Source organism: Haliotis rubra, unplaced genomic scaffold (genome assembly GCF_003918875.1).
Source record: "Haliotis rubra isolate DU_JTF1 unplaced genomic scaffold, ASM391887v1 Scf256, whole genome shotgun sequence".
NCBI lineage: Eukaryota > Metazoa > Mollusca > Gastropoda > Lepetellida > Haliotidae > Haliotis > Haliotis rubra.
The window spans coordinates 1,291,010-1,318,290 of NW_025766625.1; the positions used below are offsets into that span (position 1 = coordinate 1,291,010).

Consider the following 27,281-nt stretch of genomic DNA (forward strand, 5'->3'; position numbering starts at 1 on the left):
GTGGTTTTCCTTAAAAAATCACCTACTCCACAAGGAACCAAAGAAGATATTTTCGAGCAACTGTCAGACATTCGGCGGACTAGTGGTTAAAGCAGTATTCAAGCAGTCTCGGATCTTTTATAACCAAAAGACACGTGAAGATCCGGGTTAGAATTGATCTTCAGTAACCCATGCTTGCAATTGTCGTAAGAGACGGACCCGTGAAGGTCCGGGTTAGAATACTAGTATTGGCCTTCTGTAACCCATGCTTGTCGTAGGAGGCGACTAACGGGATCGGGTGGTCAGGCTCGCTGATTGGTTGACACATGTCATCGGTTCCTAATTTCGTAGATCGATGTTCATACTGTTGATCACTGGATTGTCCAGTCAGACCACCGCCATATAGCTGGTATATTGCTGAGTGCGGCGTGAAACTAAACTCACTTACTCGTAATAGGCGACTAACGGGATCGGGTGGTCAGGCTCACTGACATGGTTGACACATGTCATCGTGTCCTAATTTCGTAGATCGATGTTCATACTGTTGATCACTGGATTGTCCAGTCAGACCACCGCCATATAGCTGGTATATTGCTGAGTGCGGCGTAAAACTAAACTCGAACTCATTATAGCCACTAAGCTGTACTAGCTATTCACATCACCCATAAAGTGGTATGTTTCGTCATTCACATCATCCATAAAGTGGTATATTTCGTCATTCACATCATCCATAAAGTGGTATGTTTCGTCATTCACATCATCCATAAAGTGGTATGTTTCGTCATTCACATCATCACAGCAATTTCAGTAAGGTTTTGTAATACTATAGAAACAGAAACACGAAATCGTAAAAGGATCGCTTATTTTATAACAGAGGTAGATGAATAAATTTTACAGCATCGGAGCATTTTATGTGGAAGTAAAAGTTCGCATTCCAACAACTTTTATGTGGTGATTTTTTTTCTCGAGCTAATAATGAACGCTATTCCCAATATACAGTTCAATTTTAATGATTGTTTTCAGGAAAATACTTCATTTCTTTATTCTTCTGTCCATGTTTCCATGTAACTGTGTCTGAATTATTGTAAGAATGTTTACATTAGGGATCAGACATTGTGTTATTATGTCATTTCCACCTCGTGTTTTTCAAATATTTTTAAAATAGATATCTGTTTTATATGTTTCGGAGATCACGTGCACATTGACCAACAGAGTTCTCCACTGCATGCACTACAACGCCGAACATGGATACTGGACCAACAAATGTATTAGTGAAAAAGAGGAATCAATTGCTCCATAGAAATGTCTCGGAGGAGCAACTCCTCATGTAAGGTGAGCATCTGCTAACGGTGGACGTATCCTATCCCACTCGCCATAAACATATGCAAAGTCCATGGGAATATATGGTACAAGTCAAAATAAGGAAATGCATCGGACATTAACTTTCCTCCACATGTCTTCTATTTAACGTTTTGAAACCTTTAACACGACCAGCGTCAAGGATAACAAGGGGATAATTGGAAAACGTAATGAATGATGTCAGAAATCGTGTTGCTGATTCCAACGTATTCATAATCAGTTTGATTAGTTGACCATAACTGGTTCAGAAAAACGTAAAACTTACTATTCCGAAAGAATATACATGTGTGGGACATGTAAACTGAATGTAAGTTTGATAGCTGTGCACATGACCCAATAATATTCCTCGCCTCAACACAGAGTGAATGACACCAAGCTCTCGCACACGGTAATCTAGATGTGAAGCGTAACACTGTACGCCCTTCCCCTGCCACCTAGGTCACCTTCCCAGCATTCTACCGGTATAGCTGTAGTTCCGGTATAGATCCACGTGTGTGTATCAAGGCTCTCTCACCACCATCTGTATCAGAGACAGGCCACATAGGAAGCAGGTTCGACTCCTCCAACCTAACCAAGAACCCATTACCATTTACCAGCGATTTTGCAAGTACTAAGTGAGTCAACTGTGAAAGTTTAGCACATTATAATGAGTAGTATAGTCTCTCAATACAGGGTGAAAGTGAACAATAAGCAATGGTTCTTTGTTCCAGACGTACACACATGGGGCACTGACGGGTAGAGGTGATTATCCATGCTATATGGTCAGTTCTGTTTATTGTAAGAAAGACCAAAGGCAGTGCAACAAATTTATACTGCAACATAACAATGCATTAGTGTTAACGTTATTTTATGATAGTCTTATTGATAGTCATATTTTAGTCATGATATAATTACATTATGGGCAAACAGTGCACGTGATATTGAACCATTATTATTTTTATCTATAGGGATGGGCTACGATGGGAACTCCGATTGAAAGAAAACTTTCTTAGTCATAATTAGTTGCTATAGCATACAATAGCATAGCATAATAGCGACTTAGCATAACACACAATTCATTTTCCACACCTGCTGGGGCGGTGGGGTAGCCTAGTGGTTAAAGCGTTGGCTCGTCACGCGGAAGACCCGGGTTCGATTCCCCACATGGGCACAATGTGTTAAGCCCATTTCTGGTGTCCCCCGCCGTGAATATTGCTAAAAGCGGCGTAAAACTAAACTCAGTCAGTCAGTCCACACCTGCTACATCAAATGGGTATTTTAGTGCTCTTTCTAAAATCTATGATAATGGTAAATGGGATCTTAAAACTGTTTTTCAGAATAAATTTGTGAGGAAAACTCTGGTGCCAGCAATGACACACCTTGACAATACTTATATCACCTTTAGAACCTTCCGTACGAGTAGACCTCCAGACCTCTTGCCTTAACATATCAATAGCACAACAGGAAAGTGTTCACAAAGTCATAAACATTAGCAACTCATACAAACACACGGGTAGTGGGGTAGCCTGGTGGTTAAAGCGTTCGCTTGTCACGCTGGAGATCCGGGTTCGATTCCCCAAATGGTTACAATGCGCCAAACCCATTTCTGGTGTCACCCGCCGTGATATTGCTGGAATATTGCTAAAAGCAGCCTAAAACAATATTCACTCACTCTCCTTCCCAACATACATAAACCGATGACCTTGTCAGTACCACGTATAAAATATACACATAGTTGGAAGAAACTAAAAACAGTTTCTGTGAATAAATTCCTATCGTAATGCGATTAAATAAAATGCGATCCGGAAATAATAATAAACAGCATTTTATCTTTGTTGATATTCCTAGATGCATGAATATAATGTTTCGTATGTGTGTGCATCTCTGGGTACCCTCATGGTCATGATTCATCTCAAGCTCCCATTGTGGGCAGAGAAAGGACACTTCAAGATTATATTGATGTTGTTTGTACAGTATTTTGTTGAAGATCAGAAGGGACATAACTCTGTATGTCAAGCTTGATATGTTTTACTTTTCTTCGATATTTTACGGAGCAGTTGTCTCTCTGCATCGTTTACAAGCGACACATTCTCCATTGTACAATTACAGTCGTATACAAATATTTTCTTTACTTGATAATATGAAGTTCATTCGAAGAACTATGAATAATTAACATCCGGAATGCTACGTAAATCTAGTCCATACGGGTGCCATTATCGGAACCTGTTGCTTGTTTAAAGGACAATTTTAACTTTATATATATTTAGCCATAATAATCACACGGTTCCTTAGAGGAATACTCCCCTAAGTTCTACAGAGGTAACAGCCCCGTCTCGGACATGATTGGAATATTGCAATTTCCTGGAAACTGAACATTAATACATGAAAACAAAAACCCTATATCCGGCGGAAGTGCTTGAGTTTTATTTGAACGTGTCTTCCTTAGGACATGCTGATAAACATAAATACTTTGGGGTTATGTTTCACAAGAGCAATTGATTTAATATTGACATTAAAACCTCATATTTTACTCACCTTACGTTATTCGTTTGATTGTTTGTATGTTTATTGTTTCTTTTCAATCCATCTGACGGAGACCTGTAGATAATCGGGTTTCGACAAGCGAAATCAATGATCGATACTCTGAGCAACGTCCCACCGCACCGGAGCGTAATAAAGAGATGATTCTCACTCCATCAGGTCGACGAGTCTCTCCATCCCTTGCGATCTGCATAATTGACACCTAATCTACCTACCTCGAAGTGTATATGAACAGAACGCTGATCTGTACATTAACTTCTGCATTTTACATATGGTTGATTGTTTGGCAGGAGCCAGTGCAAGCAATCGTAAACATACAGAGTTGCTAATACTAAATACCCGACCTCATTTATAACAAACATTAATGATGGTTAGGCATGTGTTGTATCCTTAGGTTGGCCGGCGTAATCAATGTAATGAAATTGAGACAGAAATCCCGCCAACGCTGACATAGAGAATCTAATGATATTTTGATTTCTGTTGGGAAAGTATCCCGTAATGGAATATTGTTTTCATCACAATTATAAATAATTAATTTGAATAAATGCTTCGTCAAACAGAGAAGTCTAATTTCTCCTCACAGCTGAAGTTGTCAATGTTCACAAACGTGGTCTATTAGCCGGCACTGTTTAAGAGTTTTGAATGTTTGTTGGAAAACGGAATATACAAGTTTTTTCAGATTTCTCTCACGAAACAAATAGTAGATAATGGTTACAGATACATTTTACGCCAGTGTGTATTTCTAGTAACCATTATATATTGACTGCGTATATGTGTGTATATATTTGTAAACAGGAAAAGCAACGCGACTGACTTATATCAGAGTATTTACAGCCGCTTGTCAAAATAGACCGGACCTTCGAACATACAGTGAGTACGTATAGCACCCATATTATGTCCTTATCATGATCTGTTATAATCTGGGTAAATTATGAACTAAACTTTGTTTTGAGCGTGGGTGTATGAAGTGTTTAAAACATATTACAGTATCAAAGTCTACACATAAGACTCTCAATACAATGTCGATAGAGTCGGACCTGGGCGCCCAATGCCCTCTCTCCTCGTCCACATGTTGTAATCGGGGATTCCCATTTCTATTTTTAGACAAGGGCTGTGTCGGTAGATTGTGCAACGTTATATCACTAATACCTAACAATAATCCTAAAAATTAATGATATATAACCAATAATATATATAATGTTTATAGCTCTCCAATAAACACTTGTATAGAATCGTATTATGCATGTCTATTGGTAATAAATAGATAAACGCAATAAACGACACGTATTGCTATATTTAGATTATGATACGAAACGAACATTCGAGATGTACGTGTCAGTCATTGCAAAATCATTCGCCATCTCCTTGGGCCTCGTGAATGGTATGTATATTTCATAGTCCGACAGTTAGAATCGTAAATCACCCATTCTGTATTAATTATGTGATATATATATTTTGAAATACTTCATAACCTCGACCCGTGAAGGTCCGAGTTAGAATATTGGCCTTCTGTAACCCATGCTTGTCGTAAGAGGCGACCTACGGGATCGGGTGGTCAGGCTCGCTGACTTGGTTGACACATGTCATCGGTTCCCAATTGCGCAGATCGATGGACGCTTCTTCATCACTGGATTGTCTGGTCCAGACTCGATTATTTACAGACCGCCGCCATATAGCTGGAATATTGCTGAGTGCGGCGTAAAGCTTAACTCACTCACTCACTCATAACCACGATGTGCAGCTGAAGGATTGGACGTGTATGTTTTATCAACAGTCAGTCAATTTGTACGAACACTTTAACGACTTAAATCTTATTTTCCACAAACACACAGCACTACCGCACAACCTGTTTTCGAACAGTTAAAACATTGCTGAAGATGAAGGAATGAGTGAATGAAAACTTATAAATTCGTGTTTCGACTCTATTACACTTGTGTGGAGTGAGTGAGTGAATCTGAAATATCATTTTTTTAGACTTTTTTTACCACCTACCGACAGGAATATTGATGTGGAAAATCCGTAACCAAGTAAAACAAATGTGTGGCCTCGCGTTGAAAATATCGATAAAAAATGTGTTTTTAGCCCCCAGGCATGTAAATCAACGCATACACATGTAGACAATGTTTCCATTTTCATTGATATACAACTAATCACCTGTGATAATACCACTTTTTCAGCATAGTGACGACGCCCACGGTTTGAAAACTATCAGAAACGATCAAAGACATCAACACCTACTACAATGGCTGGGCTACATGTAGTTATTGTATCATGTGTTTACCTCGCTGTCGCCTCTCTGCCAACCAATAACCCGAAACATGGGGCACAAGAGGGTTTACAGAGGTGCAGTTCCTTCTTCCAGGAATCCGGACATTCTCATCGTGGCAACATGGTGCTGAGTGAACTGGGACACGGGTGTGCTAACGTAAAGGTCACTACATCAGGAAGGACTAAGAATATATGTGTACCTTGGATACTTCTGTTGATCGTGGTGCTTGGTATACTTCAATTATATTTCTCTATCAGACTTGAAGATATAATGTTGAAACGTGTTGATGATAATGTGGATGATGGACACTGTGTTCATATTACTTCACTGTTTAAATCCGTGAAATTTGCCCATAAAAGCAAGATGGGATTGATACGTGAAAGAAACGAACTGAAAACATCTCTTTCTAATATTGACGGAAACAGGCCATCTAAGGAACAGTTCATTACGAGAACAGTTGTGAAGTACTTTGACAGTCATTCAGAGAAAATAGACAAAGTCCTTTCTGGTATGTTTGAAATCCAGCCCGAGTATCTTTCAGTTCCCGAAGTGGTGGCCCAGCCCTTTACAACATCACTGACGGCCTATCTGGGGAAGGTGCAGGAGGCCGGACAGGTGCCCGTGGAGGAAGAGATGTGCTTACGAGGTACGGAGACTGCAGTCTTTTTCTAGGATCCCCGTCCAAGCCTCACCCATGAGGCTTGCCCAGTCAGGATTCTATGCTACAGGTCGCGAGGACGAGGCTCGTTGCTACAGCTGTAGGAAGTCACACACAGGCTGGCAAATAATGGACAGACCGGATGTTCTACACAGAGTTATTTCCCCAGACTGCCCACATCTGAACAGAGGCGACCCGCGAAATATACCGCTGACTTCAAATTCGAATGCAACAACGGTGTACGGTATCCTTGGGGAGTACTCTGGAAGCAGCAATGTAACAACAACAGATACATTACCACCTACAGCTACAGAGACACCAACTCTAGGAGCAGCAGCAGCAGCAGCAGCAGAAGTAGCAACTGTCGTGTCTGAACCATCCCTTGACATGAACAGTGCTGTGCATCCTCATTACAGAGACATGCAGACCAGGTTAGACAGCTTCAGAGGCTGGGACACGTCACACGTGCAGGACCCGCGGGTACTGGCGACAGCAGGTTTCTTCTATGCAGGTAGGGTTTACAGTTACATCGGAATTATGTCAGCCATACAGATGCATGAATGGTACCCGAAACAGTCGATTATAATCAACGTCGAACCACTGCAAATGCAATGTACTCATTACTTTTACAATGTCTTTAAACTTAGCAAAACTAAAGTCGTATCGAAGACCAGTTCTGGTCAATCTGAGATAGCACTACCCTCAGGCACCAACCATTATTTATTCTTGTGTTGCGTTTAGGTACGGGATGGAATTTGGATGTTTTATTAGAGACTGTATATATTATTTATAATTAATGTTAAATTTGTATTCTTCAACACATTTTATTCACGACATACATCATGTCCAACGCAAAAAAAGATATTTTGATAGAAAGAAGGTATTTGTTTCTCGAGTTTTTGTCGGGAGCTCATATTAATACCACATGAACCTCAGAATAACAAATGGTCGAATCATGGCACAAATAAAACTACAATTACAATTTAGCTTGTAAATACCTCATCGGATCTCATCTCCATCTCCCTGTGCAAATTTCAGTAAGGAGCAATCTACTTGATCCTGGTTTGTTTTTTGTATGATTTTGACAGAAGGTAAACCAGCCATACTGGTGTTCGAGGGAGTGTACTAAAGTCACAAGCTATGCAATCATTTATTACAGGTTACTCCGACTGTGTCCGGTGTTTCTACTGTGGTGTTGGTCTGAAGACGTGGGAAGAGAGAGATGACCCTTTTGTGGAGCACGTGCGCTGGAGGTCGTCCTGCAGCTACATCCGTAGATTGAAAGGAGAGAACTTTGTCATACAGGCGTTGGCACACAAGGTTAGGATATTTCCGTCTGAAGACGACCTTGGTTTGTCCAGGCCTAAATCATGAGTATAAGTTTAAACACTTTACCTGTGAGCTTCATCTACGAACTGCGCCACTTTGGGTTCAGAAGAAAAGTGAAATAATGTTCAAAGGATTGTACAATTGAGTAAGTCACTGCTTCCCTCATCTCCGAACACCTCAAACATTGCCAGTACATTCAGGTCGTCCTCTCTACTGCTTACAGAAATAACCTATTGCGTATTTTTCATGTTTTTACTCCCGGTGTAATCTGCTTCGGCAGACTAGCAATGGCGTTGACATATATTTGCATAATAGCTGTTTCTGTTTCAGACTTCTCCAAGCTCCACTGTAACCAACAGTATGTGAAGTGTATTCTTAGTTTTAGAAATATCGCGATTGGTGACATGTGGGTATAGTATAGTACAAACATGCGGCATCTTCACTTTTTGTCTAATTCTACATGCACGATAGAAGAATCAAATACTCGTGCTTATACAGATCAATTTTCGATAGGGACGTTGATGAATGGGAATCTCCCTGCCACATTAACGAGAACGTCATAAATAGTCGTATAGGTGTATCATTGAATACTATTAATGTATCCATCAAAGGTTTCATGGATCTCAAAACAAATGTCTCTTTACACGTTTATCAAAATAAAAACGCAATCCACACTTACGAAATTACTGATACATAATAGGGAGTATGAGTAATAATGAGTGAGTGAGTGAGTGAGTATGGTTTTACGCCGCTCTTAGCAATATTCCAGCAATATCACGGCGGGGGACACCAGAAATGGGCTTCACACATTGCACCCATGTGTGGAATCGAACCCGGTTCTTCAGCGTGTCGAGCGGACGCTTTAACCATTAGGCTACCCCACCGCTCCGAGTAATAATGACATATCCAAGTACATTATGTTTAGATATGACGTATCATGAAAACGGTCATGTTCTCACAACGTACAACATGAATGACAAATTCACTTCCTGAAAAATGGAAGACAGAATTCATTCGTATCACATTGTACCCTGTTCAGACATGGCTGTCGTGGCGAGGGCGGTGGAGATGGGGTTCTCCCGGCAGATGGTGGAGAAGGCGGTGATGGAGATGTCCCGGTCGTACAACAACTCCCGTGCTGCAGGGCAGACAGGTATGAAAGCAGCATCAGCGGTAACAGTGCATCTGTGGTAGACGCCTAATCTAAGTATACTATGGACAAGTAGATAGATCTGCCTGTTGGCAGGTAAACAGTCCATCCACTGACTGAAGAAGTACGGAGACGATTGCGATAGATGCAGTAGCATTGTGCTGTTGGATAAATATGTTGTTGAGTGCTTGGTGCTTGTTCCCTTTGCGACGGGATTTGTATCTGCTACATCAGACTCAAAATCACTGAACACGTCACAATTTAATTCTGGACTCACAAAAGTCCAGAAACTCTCCGCACTGTGGGCACTTTCTGACAAGGGATTTGACCAAATTAAACATGCAGTTGTTATGAACATATGCCAAGGATGAAAAAATGAAAAAATATTTTTTCGAAAACTTAAAATTTAAACTCGCTCGCCCATGGGCCTGCCCATGGGCGAACAATAACCCATGGGCGATGGGAGAATGTTTAATTTCGATCAGAATTCATGTTTTGGAGGTTGTAAATGAATGAGTGTATGTTTATAAGCATCATGTCACAAATTTCAACTCATATTGACTTAAATCGATTAAATTAGAGCGATATTAAAAAATCTCGCCCATGGGCGAAAAATATGTTGGCCCATGGGCGAGAATGTTTAATTTCGATCAGAATTCATGTTTTGGAGGTTATAAATGAATGAGTGTATGTTTATAAGCATCATGACACAAATTTCAACTCATTTTGACTTAATTCGACTAACTTAGAGCGATATTAAAAAATCTCGCCCATGGGCGAAACATATGTTGGCCCATGGGCGAGAATATTTACTTTTACTCAAAATACATGTTTTCCCATGTTTTGGATGTTGTAAATGAATGAGTGTATGTTTATAAGCATCATGACACAAATTTCAACTCATTTTGACTTAATTCGACTAACTTAGAGCGATATTAAAAAATCTCGCCCATGGGCGAAAAATATGTTGGCCCATGGGCGAGAATATTTCCTTTTACTCAAAATACATGTTTTTCCATGTTTTGAAGGTTGTAAATGAATGAGTGTATGTTTATAAGCATCATGTCACAAATTTCAACTCATTTTGACTTAAATCGACTAACTTTGAACGATATTAAAAAATCTCGCCCATGGGCGAAAAACATTTTAGCCCATGGGCGAGAATGTTTAATTTCGCTCAAAATTCATGTTTTGGAGGTTGTAAATGAATGAGTGTATGTTTATAAGCATCATGACACAAATTTCAACTCATTTTGACTTAATTCGACTAACTTAGAGCGATATTAACAAATCTCGCCCATGGGCGAAACATATGTTGGCCCATGGGCGAGAATATTTACTTTACTCAAAATACATGTTTTCCCATGTTTTGGATGTTGTAAATGAATGAGTGTATGTTTATAAGCATCATGACACAAATTTCAACTCATTTTGACTTAATTCGACTAACTTAGAGCGATATTAAAAATCTCGCCCATGGGCGAAAAACATATTTGGCCCATGGGCGAGAATATTTCCTTTTACTCAAAATACATGTTTTTCCATGTTTTGAAGGTTGTAAATGAATGAGTGTATGTTTATAAGCATCATGTCACAAATTTCAACTCATTTTGACTTAATTCGACTAACTTAGAACGATATTAAAAAATCTCGCCCATGGGCGAAAAACATATGTTGGCCCATGGGCGAGAATATTTACTTTCGCTCAAAATACATGTTTTCCATGTTTTGGATGTTGTAAATGAATGAGTGTATGTTTATAAGCATCATGTCACAAATTTCAACTCATTTTGACTTAATTCGACTAACTTAGAACGATATTTAAAATCTCGCCCATGGGCGAAAATATGTTGGCCCATGGGCGAGAATATTTACTTTACTCAAAATACATGTTTTTCCATGTTTTGGATTTTGTAAATGAATGAGTGTATGTTTATAAGCATCATGACACAAATTTCAACTCATTTTGACTTAATTCGACTAACTTAGGGCGATATTACAAAATCTCGCCCATGGGCGAAAAACATTTTGGCCCATGGGCGAGAATATTTCCTTTTACTCAAAATACATGTTTTCCCATGTTTTGGATGTTGTAAATGAATGAGTGTATGTTTATAAGCATCATGTCACAAATTTCAACTCATTTTGACTTAATTCGACTAACTTAGAACAATATTTAGAAATCTCGCCCATGGGCAAAAGATATGTTGGCCCATGGGCGAGAATATTGACTTTTACTCAAAATACATGTTTTTCCATGTTTTGGATTTTGTAAATGAATGCGTGTATACTTATGGGTATCATGAAACAAATTTCAACTCATTTTGACTTAATTCGACTAACTTAGGGCGATATTAAAAAATCTCGCCCATGGGCGAAAAATATGTTGGCCCATGGGCGAGAATGTAGCATTTCGATCAGAATTCATGTTTTGGAGGTTGTAAATGAATGGGTGTATGTTTATAAGCATCATGACACAAATTTCAACTCATTTTGACTTAATTCGACTAACTTAGAGCGATATTAAAAAATCTCGCCCATGGGCGAAAAACATTTTGGCCCATGGGCGAGAATATATCCTTTTACTCAAAATACATGTTTTTCCATGTTTTGAAGGTTGTAAATGAATGAGCGTATGTTTATAAACATCATGACACAAATTTCAATTCATTTTGACTTAAATCGGCTTATTTAGAGCGATATTTAAAATCTGCATTATTTACGGTAACATGGATTAGCTAATAGCGCATTGCCGGGAAACCCACATTCACACGATCACTCAACCATACCCATTGCCGGTTGAGCCAAACCATTTTCAACTCTTGTTTTCTTAAAAGTGGCTTTCCCAGGCTATTACTATCAGCACATCCCAATCCGACCATCCGTCATTTATTACCTGTCATGAGCTATCAGTTGTATTGAAAGCTCTCGCCTATTGTTTCATTACTTCATTGTTTCACGGATGGGTATGTAGTCACTCCAAATTCACCATATGTGCGTGACTGTCCTCTCCGACGTCCGCGCCCACCTCTCAACCTAGCAATCTCGATCCACTTTCTGCTCACTATCAAGCCATCTATAACTTCACCTCTCTCTAACCACCTGTCTTCTCAGAGGTCCGCGCGCCTCTCTTTTCCTTCATTATTTCACACCAACTCTACCTCCCAACAACTACTGTCTCCTCCGAGGTCCGCGCGCCTCCAGCCACCACCGACTCCCCGCCGCCTCTCAGCACCAACCATAACAAACTTCACTGTCATTTCCCATCTCTTCTCATCTAATTACATCAAACTACATTATTTTTTATTTTCCCTTCCTAATCACGGCTTTTTATTTATTATCATGTTTGTAGCCGTTTTCATTCAAAATTCACTTAGGTTAACACCCCATCATTTACATTTATGGGGTATGGTGGTTTATCCCTTATTATGAACATATTAATTATTACTTTAGCTCCCACCTACCCTGTCGGTGTTATTGGCTACAGCCAGAAGCCGACGTTAAACTCATAATCATCATCATATGTAGTCACTAGGCACTTAAAACATTAGAAGTAATGCCATGGAACAAGTTATCTAACTACAGTATGACGTGATATTGTATAGGCAAAGGTACTACCTTGTGTTGGAAACTGTATCTGACATACTGCTTCAATGATACATTGATTCAGAAATCACGGCAAGATAAGACCCAGTACAGTATCTTATTTATTAATTTGTTAACGTACAACATGCGAAATAACTCAGTGCAAATGGAAATGTGGCTCGTCAATGGTATGCGTGCACGAACATATATTATCAAAACATACACGTCGGAACAGTCAAAATTAAGAAATTGTTGAATATGAAATATTACTTTTAATTTGTAATTCTTGTAACATAAACAGTATTGTGAGAGCTTTAACTGTATTGAAATATGTCTTGTCAATCCTATTGACATTTGCCAATAACCACTTCCAAATAAAATAAATAGTCCACGCTGCTTCAGAACAAATAAAGGTCAATTAGGGAGCCCCAACTGGGTAATTAAGGAAAGAAGTCAATACACTGTCACTTCCTGCCTCGGACGTCACACGTCACCACTCAGGAGCTAAAGGCCTTGTCAAACCTCCTCACAAAGGAAAAAAAGCATCAAAACTGTGTTTTATTCTACGTGACATTCGGTATGTCGTCATAGTATTCATTGTTGAATAAATTCTATCGTGGGCAACCCCACACTTGCGAGGTGTACCTACCCAGTTTCGCACGTTTCGTTTTAATATTTTGTGATCAATTACTTTGTAATTCCCATCTGCCCGTCACGGCTATTCTTCGCCAGAGGTTTTAGGGAGTGAGTTTATTATAATAATTGTATTTTTATTATGTTGTTTAACGAGCTGGACATGGAGTGCTGTTATCATGAATGTTATCATATATTAGTGGGATGCATTGATAGTAATGAAAACTTATAAGAAGATAGTGTACCTCAACATACAAACCTATCCCGATAGCTCTCATCGTCACTCTCATGTCAATCCATTGTGACAGCTGCAGTCCTCCTGTACATCCTGTATATATAAAGCAAGTTGGGTTTTTATTTAGGATTTATTAATGCTAAACACACATTTAACCGAGATGAAGAAGGGGTCTCCAATTCCATGTATGCTTTTGCTCTCATAAGTTAGACATCCCATTTGTCAGACACGCCAATTATCAGACAACTTTGGATCAATCAGGCGTGACTGTGATTACAAACCTAGTTTTACCCACTGACGTAATAGACCTATCCCATAGACTAACGAGATGTTTTCATATTAGTGGTTAGTGGTATATTTTAACACTAATTATGAGTTTGTTACTTTTGTGCAGAAATACTTTGATCAAAATACTAATGTTTATTGACTTCGGCTTCTCACAGTTTGTGTTCATAATGTTCACTTTGATCAAAACAGGATTATAGATTTCCCATGTAACTAATTGAGTTACTCCCAGAGGTACAGAGGTGGATACGACGGGTTGTTGGGCTTCCTCTGCTCCCCCTATGAATAACTGACAAGAAACTTGAAACCAAGATCGAGTAAACAGTTAAAACATAAACTAAATGAAGCTGCAAGTTTGCACCTAAACAATTAAAAAATAAAAACAACACATATATTTAATAAGAATAAATAACCATCACTTAACTATCGATAGTCACACATACTATCGATGCATCGATAGTTTTTTCATTTCTACCATCGATTAATTGCTTTCGGAATAATTGCAATTCATCGATAGTTTGATGCATCATTACAGCCCTATTAATTAGATCGCTTAATATATTCTTAAGCACATAACTTTGGATCAATCCATTACCCAATAAAGTTAACAGTGCAGTGTACCTGAGTGCAACCAACCATAACTTTTGTTGATTTGACGTGTCTGGGACGTCTAACTGATCGGACGTCTAACTGATTATGTTTTGCACACAGTGTACATCACTATCTATGTAATTGTATTATTGTTCTGGAGCGGCTTTGACATGCATGTTTATGTTTGTTTGCCAATCCCGTCATGATTACTTGAAGAAAACATGTTTAAACTATACATTAAAATATCCATAGTATTAATATGTAGTCTTTACATTAGGCAATGAGGAATACACAATATATTCAAGATTGAGTTTGCTTTTACCTTTTTAAAAATTGTCAATATTTTGCTACAGTCGAAAAGATTTACCTTGACTTCGTTATGTACAGGTCCGTGGTTGTGGTCTCTTGGCATTTTAGAAACTATGTCGTTAAGACAGTTGAGAGTGTTGATCCGTATGCAGTCTTTCTGCATGCATTTGCACGAGATCCATTCTTCCCTTTTCCTCTTTTTCACTATGAACATATAACCATTTACACAAAGGTATCTTCCACCACGAAATGTAGGGAAAACTTTGGAGTCTAATTGTGCATTTGCCATAACTTACAAATTCACTCACATTCTGGTACACGTGTCTTATTTCGTTTCCTGGGTGAGCTGATTTAACACACATTTTACATTTGGTAGAAAGCTAGTGTCCTATTCCTTAAAACAACACCGTCATCACAACATCAAACATCCAAGGATTTTTACCTCGACCCAAAGGTCTAACCAGAGACCATATAATAGATCTATTATATGGTCTCTGAGTCTAACTTACTGTCTACCCAGTAGACATCACTTGCTTGATAACGGTTTTAGCAGCTACGCCGAAACAGGGTGTCCCCAGTTTGCCAGCAGATATTTTTCAAAGGTTTCAAGTCACTGAACCATGCTAATCTCTTGAAACAACAGGTGATACACTTTTTAGTGTCGTCCCACGAGGCCTAAAATTATTCAATTAGGTAGGTACCGTTCATTAGGCTATGTGGGACTTCATGCCTCACTGGGTTTATGGGATTACGGTTCACCTTACCACTGCGCTGAGCTCGTGAACAGAGTTCACCTGAACTGACACTAACACGAGTGAGTGATTAAATTAATGATTGGTGTTATGTTTAAACTGAACACATCACTTATCTCGTTGACATATCAATCTGATAAGGAACTTCACAGAAATAACATTGATGCAGTTCCAGGGTGGTGGTTGTGTGAAACCTAAGAAAAACAAATATCGCCAGCTTGAAGAACGGCTAGGATAGACTGCTGCAAGATGGTGTCGAGACTCCACTTGCTTACGGTGTGTCTCACCTTGTGGGACTATGAATAATGATGTATGCTTGTGATATTGTGTATAATGTGATATTTTGTAATAATGTATGTTTGTATCATGATGGTAGTGCTAATATTGCCTAATGGTTGTATTTCATAATACTGTTGATGAGATTGATGATGATGATGATGATATGTATATTGAAATAAATGAATGAATGAAGTCACAGCGTCAATTTTATGGGCAGCCAAAATACCCTGGACCATATTACACACGGAACAACCTGCCCTGCACACTCATTCATGTGTGTCCTCTTATCCCAGGTAACCCCTGCTGCCTGTTGGGGGTACACCGCCGAAACGCCGCTTACATTATAATAAAGAAGTTGTATATCCATATAACTTTCTCTGTTGTTCAAATTATCATGGTCTCAACAGATATTGCATTGTCATACGAATTCATGAGCGATTTTCAAGTTATTGTGTTGTCATCCACATGTTGATTTAGCTGGTTTCTTCCTCATTTCCAATTTCATCATTCTGAGTTTCACCTCAGTTGATTATTACAGTGTAGCTCGCAAAGACGAGGTCACGGAGCGGAACGATGACGTTTAGTGTATCTCCGCGTTCAGTTACGTAATTTCCGCAAAGCGCCTGCGACAATTTGCGCCGTTGTGTCCCATCCGTTGGTCTTGTGTATTGGAGTTAAACAGCCACGACTTTCAAGTGTATTTTGCTTTCCAAATATATACAATCCGTTGATCACCCTGGGCTAGGTGTGAGATGTACAGGTGCTCGTGAGGGTGTTTTTTAAAAAAAGACTGACTGCGCTTATCGCGCAGCCAAATATCGTACATTCTAAGGAAATCTCGAATTGATTGTATTATAAGGTGTCGAAATGGTGTTAAATTCTCTTTTGTGCATTAACTTATTTGTCATGCAAAATTGATGTGTTTATATGTGTGATTGAACAACCCTGTTTACTGAGATAGGAATAGGAACTTTGACCTTTCTCAAGACGTGCACATTTATGTGTATATTCTCTTGAAAACCTTGTTTGGCAAGATGTGCCTTTCAATTTTGCTATTGTGTGCATGTTCATATTGTATTTCAGTTTTGAACATATGGTTTAAACATATTTATATTCTCAGTGAATCTGGTTTGGTAAACAAGCAAAACATTGCTTTTATTAATACCTCACCGGCACATGTATAATATAACAGAATACACAAGAACTGGATACACAAAACGTCAGATTAATTCCTATCATAAGTAGTAGCAAACTGTCATTGACGCCTTCGGCTAGGTGGATAAAACGGGACGCACGTTATCACAATAGTGAACAGAATTTATCTTGACGAATGTTTAAAGACAGACAGACAGATAGACATAGTTTATTAAAGTGTCCCATGTATGTAAACAAGATATAAAATACATATAAAATAAACGCATAATGATTTACATACATCCAGCCTTAACAGGCTTATGAGACGCTGTTATCTAGAGGGTCAAAATATACATCATAGAAAGATTTTTATAAAACCATATAAATACATAACCTTAGGCAAAATATCTTAAATCTCTCTTCATGTAAATATAGCATGAAATTCAGTCATATATTTCACTAACATGGTACTGACTAGTCGATTTGAACCACTGCTTCACGGTTCACTGACTGCCGTGGATGCATATTTTCAAGGGTACAGCTTCATTAAGCCTTATGCAACCAACCATAAAATGTGCTGTTTTAAGCGGTCTGTCTTTTGGGAGGTCTATCTTATGGGAAGATACCGTTTTTTCCATGGGGCGGGATATAAATGATTTATTCTGCCTGATGATTTGTACAACACCACCCAAGCAGTGCACAACCGTGCACCAGGCATACATTGTAATTTGTTTGGTTGTAGAAAAAAGTCATGGAAAAAAGTAAAAGATTTGGGTAGGAAAAAAAGTCATAGCGAAATAGTCATAAACTCAAAAAGGTCAGTATTGATAATGTATTTATTTAACAAGTCATAACAATATTATCATCAACAGCACTACCACATTTGAACCTAACATATAAAATTAATGTTATCATTCAAGTAAAATACATGACATCAACAAAAAAAGTCATCATAACACTTTCATCTGCAACAGCACTACATCAGTCAGTTGTCCTTGCATATTTTATTTAACCGAATGTTCCAGCCAATGCCGTGAAGAGGTTGGATCACAGTCTTACGGCCAGGGGTCGTATATTAGCTGCTAGAAGGAAGCCATTTGAGTAAAAGCATTAACTGATAATCCCATGAGTTCATTAATCGGTGTGATATCGTCAAGCTCAAAGCTAGTTAAACAAACAATCATGTGACTTGTGACTTTTAATCCCACAATCCCACAATAATAATCTGTTCATTTCTACTGTTTTGATAAGATCCAATTGCTTACAGCGTCACACTAAAGGAATAATTAACTTGAAAGTGAAATAGTATAAACACAGTAAATAACTGGAGAACATGATGTTTTATGATAGTTATTTTTCTATGTCCTTTCTTCAATGACTTTTTCCTATGACTTTTTCCGTCCACCATTTGTTCAAGGTCACGTGAATCAATCAGAGATAGATATTATCACATGAGGTAGGGTAAATGTGCAATGGACGTGCTTATGAACCTTGAACTTGCAGTTACATTTAATTATTTGTGTACAGATATTGGTCTAGAATAATTTATCAATTCGTTTAGTCTTGAAGATGTATTGATGTAGGGACTCCATTATGTTCTTGTTGACATTGTTGGTAGCTAGAGGTGTTCTTAATTTTCACAGTTTGGAGTGAGTGAGCGAGTGAGTTTAGTTTTAGGCTGCACTCAGCAATATTCCAGCTATATGGCGGCTGTCTGTAAATATTCGAGTCTGGACCAGACGATCCAGTGATCAACAAATTGAGCATCGATTTGAGCAGTTGGATGAGTGAGTTTAGTTTTAGGCTGCACTCAGCAATATTCCAACTATATGGCAGCGGTCTGTAAATAATCGAGCCTGGACCAGACAATCCAGTGATCAACAGCATGAGCATCGATCAGCGCAATTGGGAACCGATGACATGTGTCAACCAAGTCAGCAAGCCTGACCACCCGATCCCGTTAGTCGCCTCGTACGACAAGCATGGGTTACTGAAGATCAATTCTAACCCGGATCTTCACGGGTTCGGCGCAACCGGGAACCGATGACACGTGTCAACCAAGCCAGCGAGCCTGACCACCCGATCTCGTTAGTCGCCTCTTACGACAAGCATGGGTTACTGAAGATCAATTCTAACCCGGATCTTCACGGGTTCGGCACGACCGGGAACCGATGACACGTGTCAACCAAGCCAGCGAGCCTGACCACCCGATCCCGTTGGTCACCTCTTACGATAAGCATGGGTTATTGAAGGCCAATTCTAACCCGGACCTTCACGGGTTTCACAGTTTTGTCTTCTTGAGAGGGCACGTAAGTCTCACAACATTTGAAGTAAATTTAGATATACCAGGTTTATAATAGTAGGATACTTGTGTTTTTAAGTGATGGCTAAATTTGTGCCCAACCGCCACCGTATGAAGGGACCATGTAAGTCCTTCTAGGGTGGGTGGGGTGAAGGGGTGGTATGGGAGCATTGAGGGGGGCAAGGCAGGCTGAGCGAGTGTAGTAATTGAGGGGCTATGGGAAGCCTTGACCGTGGAGTTTGTTATGGTTGGTGCTGAGAGGCGGCGGGAGTCGGTGGTGGCTGGAGGCGCGCGGACCTCGGAGGAGACAGTAGTTGTTGGCAGGTAGAGTTGGTGTGAAATAATGAAGGAAAAGAGAGGCGCGCGGACCTCTGAGAAGACAGGTGGTTAGAGAGAGGTGAAGTTATAGATGGCTTGATAGTGAGCAGAAAGTGGATCGAGATTGCTAGGTTGAGAGGTGGGCGCGGACGTCGGAGAGGACAGTCACGCACATATGGTGAATTTGGAGTGACTACATACCTATCACATGTTTAAGTGGCATTTAGAAGGTGGTGTGATGAACCACAAGGAGAGTTCTATGGATATACACCTTCTTTAATATGATATGAGCGACGTTTCGGTGTAGCTACTAACACCGTTATCAAGCAAATGATATCATATAGAACTCTCCTTGCTGTACATACCTATCCGTGAAACAATTAAGTAACGAAACAATAGGCGAGAGCTTTCAATGCAACTGATAGCTCATGCGGGGAATTAATGACAGATGGTCGGATTGGGATGTGCTGATAGAAAGCCACTTTTAAGAGAACAAGAGTTGAAAATGGATTAAGTCAAATTAAGTCAAAATGAGTTGAAATTTGTGTCATGATGCTTATAAATATACACTCATTCATTTATAACCTCCAAAACATGAATTCTGATCGAAATTAAACATTCTCGCCCATGGGCCAACATATTTTTTCGCCCATGGGCGAGATTTTTAATATCGCTCTAAGTTAGTCGAATTAAGTCAAAATGGAGTTGAAATTTGTGACATGATGCTTATAAACATACACTCATTCATTTACAACCTTCAAAACATGGAAAAACATGTATTTTTGAGTAAAAGGAAATATTCTCGCCCATGGGCCAAAATGTTTTTCGCCCATGGGCGATGGGCGAGATTTTAATATCGCCCCAAGTTAGTCGAATTAAGTCAAAATGAGTTGAAATTTGTGTCATGATGCTTATAAACATACACTCATTCATTTACAACATCCAAAACATGGGAAAACATGTATTTTGAGTAAAAGTAAATATTCTCGCCCATGGGCCAACATATGTTTCGCCCATGGGCGAGATTTTTTAATATCGCTCTAAGTTAGTCGAATTAAGTCAAAATGAGTTGAAATTTGTGTCATGATGCTTATAAACATACACCCATTCATTTACAACCTCCAAAACATGAATTCTGATCGAAATGCTACATTCTCGCCCATGGGCCAACATATTTTTCGCCCATGGGCGAGATTTTTTAATATCGCCCTAAGTTAGTCGAATTAAGTCAAAATGAGTTGAAATTTGTTTCATGATACCCATAAGTATACACGCATTCATTTACAACATCCAAAACATGGAAAAACATGTATTTTGAGTAAAAGTCAATATTCTCGCCCATGGGCCAACATATTTTTGCCCATGGGCGAGATTTCTAAATATTGTTCTAAGTTAGTCGAATTAAGTCAAAATGAGTTGAAATTTGTGTCATGATGCTTATAAACATACACTCATTCATTTACAACCTCCAAAACATGGGAAAACATTATTTGAGTAAAATTAAACATTCTCGCCCATGGGCCAACATATGTTTTTCGCCCATGGGCGAGATTTTTTAATATCGCTCTAAGTTAGTCGAATTAAGTCAAAATGAGTTGAAATTTGTGACATGATGCTTATAAACATACACTCATTCATTTACAACCTTCAAAACATGGAAAACATGTATTTTGAGTAAAATTAAATATTCTCGCCCATGGGCCAAAATGTTTTTCGCCCATGGGCGAGATTTTTTAATATCGCTCTAAGTTAGTCAAATTAAGTCAAAATGAGTTGAAATTTGTGACATGATGCTTATAAACATACACTCATTCATTTACAACCTCCAAAACATGAATTCTGATCGAAATTAAACATTCTCGCCCATGGGCCAACATATTTTCGCCCATGGGCGAGATTTTGTAATATCGCTCTAAGTTAGTCGAATTAAGTCAAAAGGAGTTGAAATTTGTGACATGATGCTTATAAACATACACTCATTCATTTACAACATCCAAAACATGGAAAAACATGTATTTTGAGTAAAAGGAAATATTCTCGCCCATGGGCCAAAATGTTTTTCGCCCATGGGCGAGATTTTGTAATATCGCTCTAAGTTAGTCGAATTAAGTCAAAATGAGTTGAAATTTGTGTCATGATGCTTATAAACATACACTCATTCATTTACAACCTCCAAAACATGAATTCTGATCGAAATGCTAACATTCTCGCCCATGGGCCAACATATTTTTCGCCCATGGGCGAGATTTTTAATATCGCCCTAAGTTAGTCGAATTAAGTCAAAATGAGTTGAAATTTGTGTCATGATGCTTATAAACATACACGCATTCATTTACAACCTCCAAAACATGGAAAAACATGTATTTTGAGTAAAGTCAATATTCTCGCCCATGGGCCAACATATCTTTTTCGCCCATGGGCGAGATTTTAAATATTGCTCTAAGTTAGTCGAATTAAGTCAAAATGAGTTGAAATTTGTGTCATGATGCTTATAAACATACACCCATTCATTTACAACCTCCAAAACATGAATTCTGATCGAAAAAGTCTACATTCTCGCCCATGGGCCAACATATTTTTCGCCCATGGGCGAGATTTTTTAATATCGCCCTAAGTTAGTCGAATTAAGTCAAAATGAGTTGAAATTTGTTTCATGATACCCATAAGTATACACGCATTCATTTACAAAATCCAAAACATGGAAAAACATGTATTTTGAGTAAAAGTCAATATTCTCGCCCATGGGCCAACATATGTTTCGCCCATGGGCGAGATTTGTTAATATCGCTCTAAGTTAGTCGAATTAAGTCAAAATGAGTTGAAATTTGTGTCATGATGCTTATAAACATACACTCATTCATTTACAACCTCCAAAACATGAATTTCCATGAATTAAAACATTTTCATCGCCCATGGGCGAAATGTTTTTCGCCCATGGGCGAGATTTTTTAATATCGTTCTAAGTTAGTCGATTTAAGTCAAAAGGAGTTGAAATTTGTGACATGATGCTTATAAACATACACTCATTCATTTACAACCTTCAAAACATGGAAAAACATGTATTTTGAGTAAAAGTAAATATTCTCGCCCATGGGCCAACATATGTTTCGCCCATGGGCGAGATTTTTAATATCGCTCTAAGTTAGTCGAATTAAGTCAAAATGAGTTGAAATTTGTGTCATGATGCTTATAAACATACATTCATTCATTTATAACCTCCAAAACATGAATTCTGATCGAAATTAAACATTCTCGCCCATGGGCCAACATATTTTTCGCCCATGGGCGAGATTTTTAATATCGCTCTCATTTAATCGATTTAAGTCAATATGAGTTGAAATTTGTGACATGATGCTTATAAACATACACTCATTCATTTACAACCTCCAAAACATGAATTCTGATCGAAATTAAACATTCTCGCCCATGGGCCGGCCCATGGGCCATTGTTCGCCCATGGGCAGGCCCATGGGCGAGCGAGTTTAAATTTAAAGTTTTCGAAAAAAATTTTTTCATTTTTCATCCTTGGCATATGTTCATAACAACTGCATGTTTAATTTGGTCAAATCCCTTGTCAGAAAGTGCCCACAGTGCTTTAAATGAGTTTCTGGACTTTTATGAGTCCAGAATTAAATTGTGACGTGTTACTAAGGGTACAGGACTGTCTATCAAGATGCTTCAAGATGTGTTTTGTGGGACTAACTTTTTGTCCATCTTCCTCCTTCAGGTACTGAGACCTCCCGCTCCCTGCCCCGCTCCCTGCAGCGTCAACTCGAGGAGGAGAACCGCGCGTTACGAGATGAGAACACCTGCAAGGTCTGCCTGGACAGAACCAGTTGTGTTGTCTTCCTGCCGTGCGGCCATCTTGTGTCGTGTGCTGAGTGCGCACCTGCACTGAGCAAGTGTCCTATATGTAGAGCACATATACGTGGAACTGTGAGAACATATAACGCGTAATATGACTGTTAGTGAGATAAACTTTAACCAAACAAATGTAGTGATGTTTTGTCGTTACATTTTGTTAATTATTTTGAAGGAATAACATCATACAACTCAACATATTGTTGGTTAATATATAAATATATGTTTAACCGAAAGATGTCATGATCGAACACACGATAATTCTTCTTGGAGAGGCATTTAGAAGTGGGAGTAAGAAGGGTGGGTAACAATATACGGATGAACAACTTCTTTATTACTGTAAGAGCGACGTTCCGGTGTAGGTTCCAACACCGATATCAAGTATTTGGATATCATCATTTGCATGATAACGGTGTTAGAACCTACACCGAAACGTCTCTCTTACAGTAATAAAGAATTTATTTGTCCGTATATTGTTATCCACCCTCACGATGATTTTATCGTTAAAATTTAGAATCTCCGTCCTACCATTATTTGGCTGATGGCAGCACTGCAAATTGAAATCGTTACTTGAAAATGAATTTCTAGAGCGATTTCTGAGTAAATTTCCTGAAACCTGTTATGTGAAATATCGGGTGGGCGCCGTGTGTTTGATTATTCAAAAAGTATATTTTCCACAGGAAGTCCGTCGAACAACGACTGAAAGAGTGTGTTGTGGAATTCATTTTTAAAAACACAGCTCCACGTTTGGAGCCATTCTGTCGCATGTCGAAAAAGAAGGATCTAATTTGAATAAAATGTTAAATAAACAAGTAAAAAGTCTGCATTGTCGTATATATATATACTACCCATCAAAGGTTTAGCCTCGCTTAGATCAATCATTATATGTTATGTATGTACATATGGTTACAACGAAGATGAAACTTAGGGGAAACATCGCAAGCCTTATGCAGATTAATTGTACGAGGATCAAGCATCAAATTGCTGAAAAGCATGTGCAAATATCGTGTATGTGAACAGCTGCGTTTGGGTGTAAAGTGTTGATAAAATATCGCCATTTTTCACCGAGTTTCATCATTTATTGAACACATGACATTAAACTTTTCAACGTCACGAATTTGTTTTACAATACATCAGCTCATGTATAAACAGTACCTTTAAACTGTATGGATTATTTTACAAAATCTAGTTCCGAACAGTTGACTGAAGTAAGTGGCTACATGTACACTAGTGAGTCTAAACTTTTGATGGGTAGTATAGTTGTCTTCGCACAACATCACATGTTAGTCTGTGATTAAGGTCATGATACCTGTGATGTGTAACGAGATATACGGATGTTGTTCGATGGCTATCGTCGCTATACATCAATGTTTTAAAAAGCTTAGATCGGCTAGAATCCAGGAAACAGAATCTCTGGGCTCTCACATCTTCTGCAGATAGATCTTATTTTGGATATAGGTAACCTCGTCTATACATCCGTCTTGGGTACAGGTGTCTTCAACTACATATAGTTTTGATATACATGACTTCACATAAGTTTGATGGTACAAATATACAGACACACACACATTTCAGAAATATATGATATCAGTTATACTCACATTTCAGACATAGATGATATCGGCCATACACACATTTCAGACATAGATGATATCAGCAATACTCACATTTCAGCTATAGATGATATCGGGATAGACACTTTTCAGACATAGTTGATGTCGGCCACACACATTTCAGACATAGATGATATCGGCCATACACATATTTCAGACATATACTATATTGGCCACACACATTTCAGATACAGATGATGCAAGCTATATTCACATTTCAGACATAGATGATATCGGCAATACACATATTTCAGACATAGATGATATCGGCCATACACAAATTTGAGCCATAGATGATATCGTCCATACACACATTCCAGACATAGATGATATCGGCCATACACACATTCCAGACAAAGATGATATCGGCATTACACATATTTCAGACATAGACTACATTTAGACTGGAGGACAAGACTAGTATTGGAATTTCTTGGCCTATTCCTGAATACGCTAATGTAGAATAGAGTTATAGACAGTTATTGACGCTTTTCCTCAATATATATATGTCATAATAGAGTTCAATCTTCACCATGGATTTTTATATTGCTATAATCACTTTTTTTCATATTATATATTATTCACATTCGCAATGCCACTCTATTTTGTACTGCCGTTGTAATTTCTTTAATAATTCTTTTGTAAGATCTAGTGATCTGTATTGACTTTTAAACTGTCAACATACAGTTCATTTTAGAATACAATTGTTATTTGTGAAACATTTCTTTGTTGTTTGATGGTTTTTACAAAAAAAGACTCCGCGATTTGGCTACAATCTTTTGTTTCAACATTGAAAGCGACATTAAACAGGATATTAAGTGATGTATATAGATTAGATGGCATTGGCTGTATATCCAGTCTGGATACATATTACTTCGCTATATATGTGATTGCAAAGATGCACTAGCTGACAATAATAACATCCACAAAACGCAATGGTTCAGATTAAAACAATCTTTTTTTCAAATGACACAGACGCAAGTGTTTCCACTTATGCAGTGGCTATGTTGTCGGTAGACATAATCGAACTGATCCATGACTGAATGGAACTGATCCCATGTGTGACCAGCTCTACGACAATCACTCTTTCAGCATATTAATCAGGAACCGAACTGATGGATTAAGTGTGCAAAATAGTATCCAAATTTTGCTAGCCAGTCGGGCAAGCTATGCCTGAAAGTGACTATCCCACAAAATAATTCACTAGCTCGAAATTTGAACGTAGACGCTAAGAAAAATATTACAGAAAGGTAAAATATCATCATTTATCAGGCCATCATATTGCATGATTTAAAAGTGTAGTACAACTTAACAAGTCAGAGAGAGTGATATGTTTAAAAAATGAACCAATGGACTTCACTGGATATTTACTGGCCCGACTGGACTTTTACTAGCCATGGGGTAGCGGGCCAGAGGTTATTTCGCACACTGGATGCATCTGTAAAATCTGTGGAGTGGTTTCCTCTGACGCAAATACATCCGATGTTGAATACCGTAACAGTCCTTCAATTATTGTTCAGACATGAAACAATGACTTCCAATATTATCTGCAGTGGAACTGGGTTCTTGGTAAACAGAATCTGTTTAGAATTGTTCTACAATAATTCATTTATTCACCCTGGATGCCATACCTTTTCTGTTTTGTGTTCTAGGCACATTGTCAGAATATAAATCTGTTATGGAGTAAAACTCTTATGTGGAAATATGACAAAAGTAGAAAATCAGCATGAATTTCCATTTATTCACTAACGTATGACAGCAGTCCTACATGTCTATACAGAAGAAGGGTAAAGATGTAAAACTTATGTATTCTTACCTGCACAAATAAGGATTGGAGATCATAACAACACTCATTGTAATAAACTAGTTCTTTCCCATTTTACATGAATTCCCTAAGATTGTATTGCAGATAAAACTTAAAGGTCACATGCAACCAAAAAATCAAACATAATTAAAACACAATTATCACTTCTTCATGACATATAATATGCATTGCTGATTATGAAAAAACAAATAAACAAAATTATAAGCGTATAATCGCAAATCAAAAGTGCAATATTTTGTACTTAGGTTTACCTCCCTCGAAACGAAGCAGCCGGGATACCGAACCCAGTCAGAGC

General features: G+C 38.4%; 1 protein-coding gene across 1 annotated transcript; it reads left to right on the plus strand.

Moving 5' to 3' along the window:
* The first annotated feature begins 6,304 nt into the window (after positions 1-6,304).
* Positions 6,305-24,445, plus strand: LOC124279785 (baculoviral IAP repeat-containing protein 3-like). Its single transcript, XM_046715665.1, has 5 exons — positions 6,305-7,296; positions 7,945-8,105; positions 8,445-8,472; positions 9,154-9,267; positions 23,403-24,445. The coding sequence occupies exons 1-5, from the start codon at positions 6,822-6,824 to the stop codon at positions 23,642-23,644; spliced, it is 1,020 nt and encodes a 339-aa protein (XP_046571621.1). The 5' UTR covers positions 6,305-6,821; the 3' UTR covers positions 23,645-24,445.
* The last annotated feature ends 2,836 nt before the right edge of the window (positions 24,446-27,281 follow it).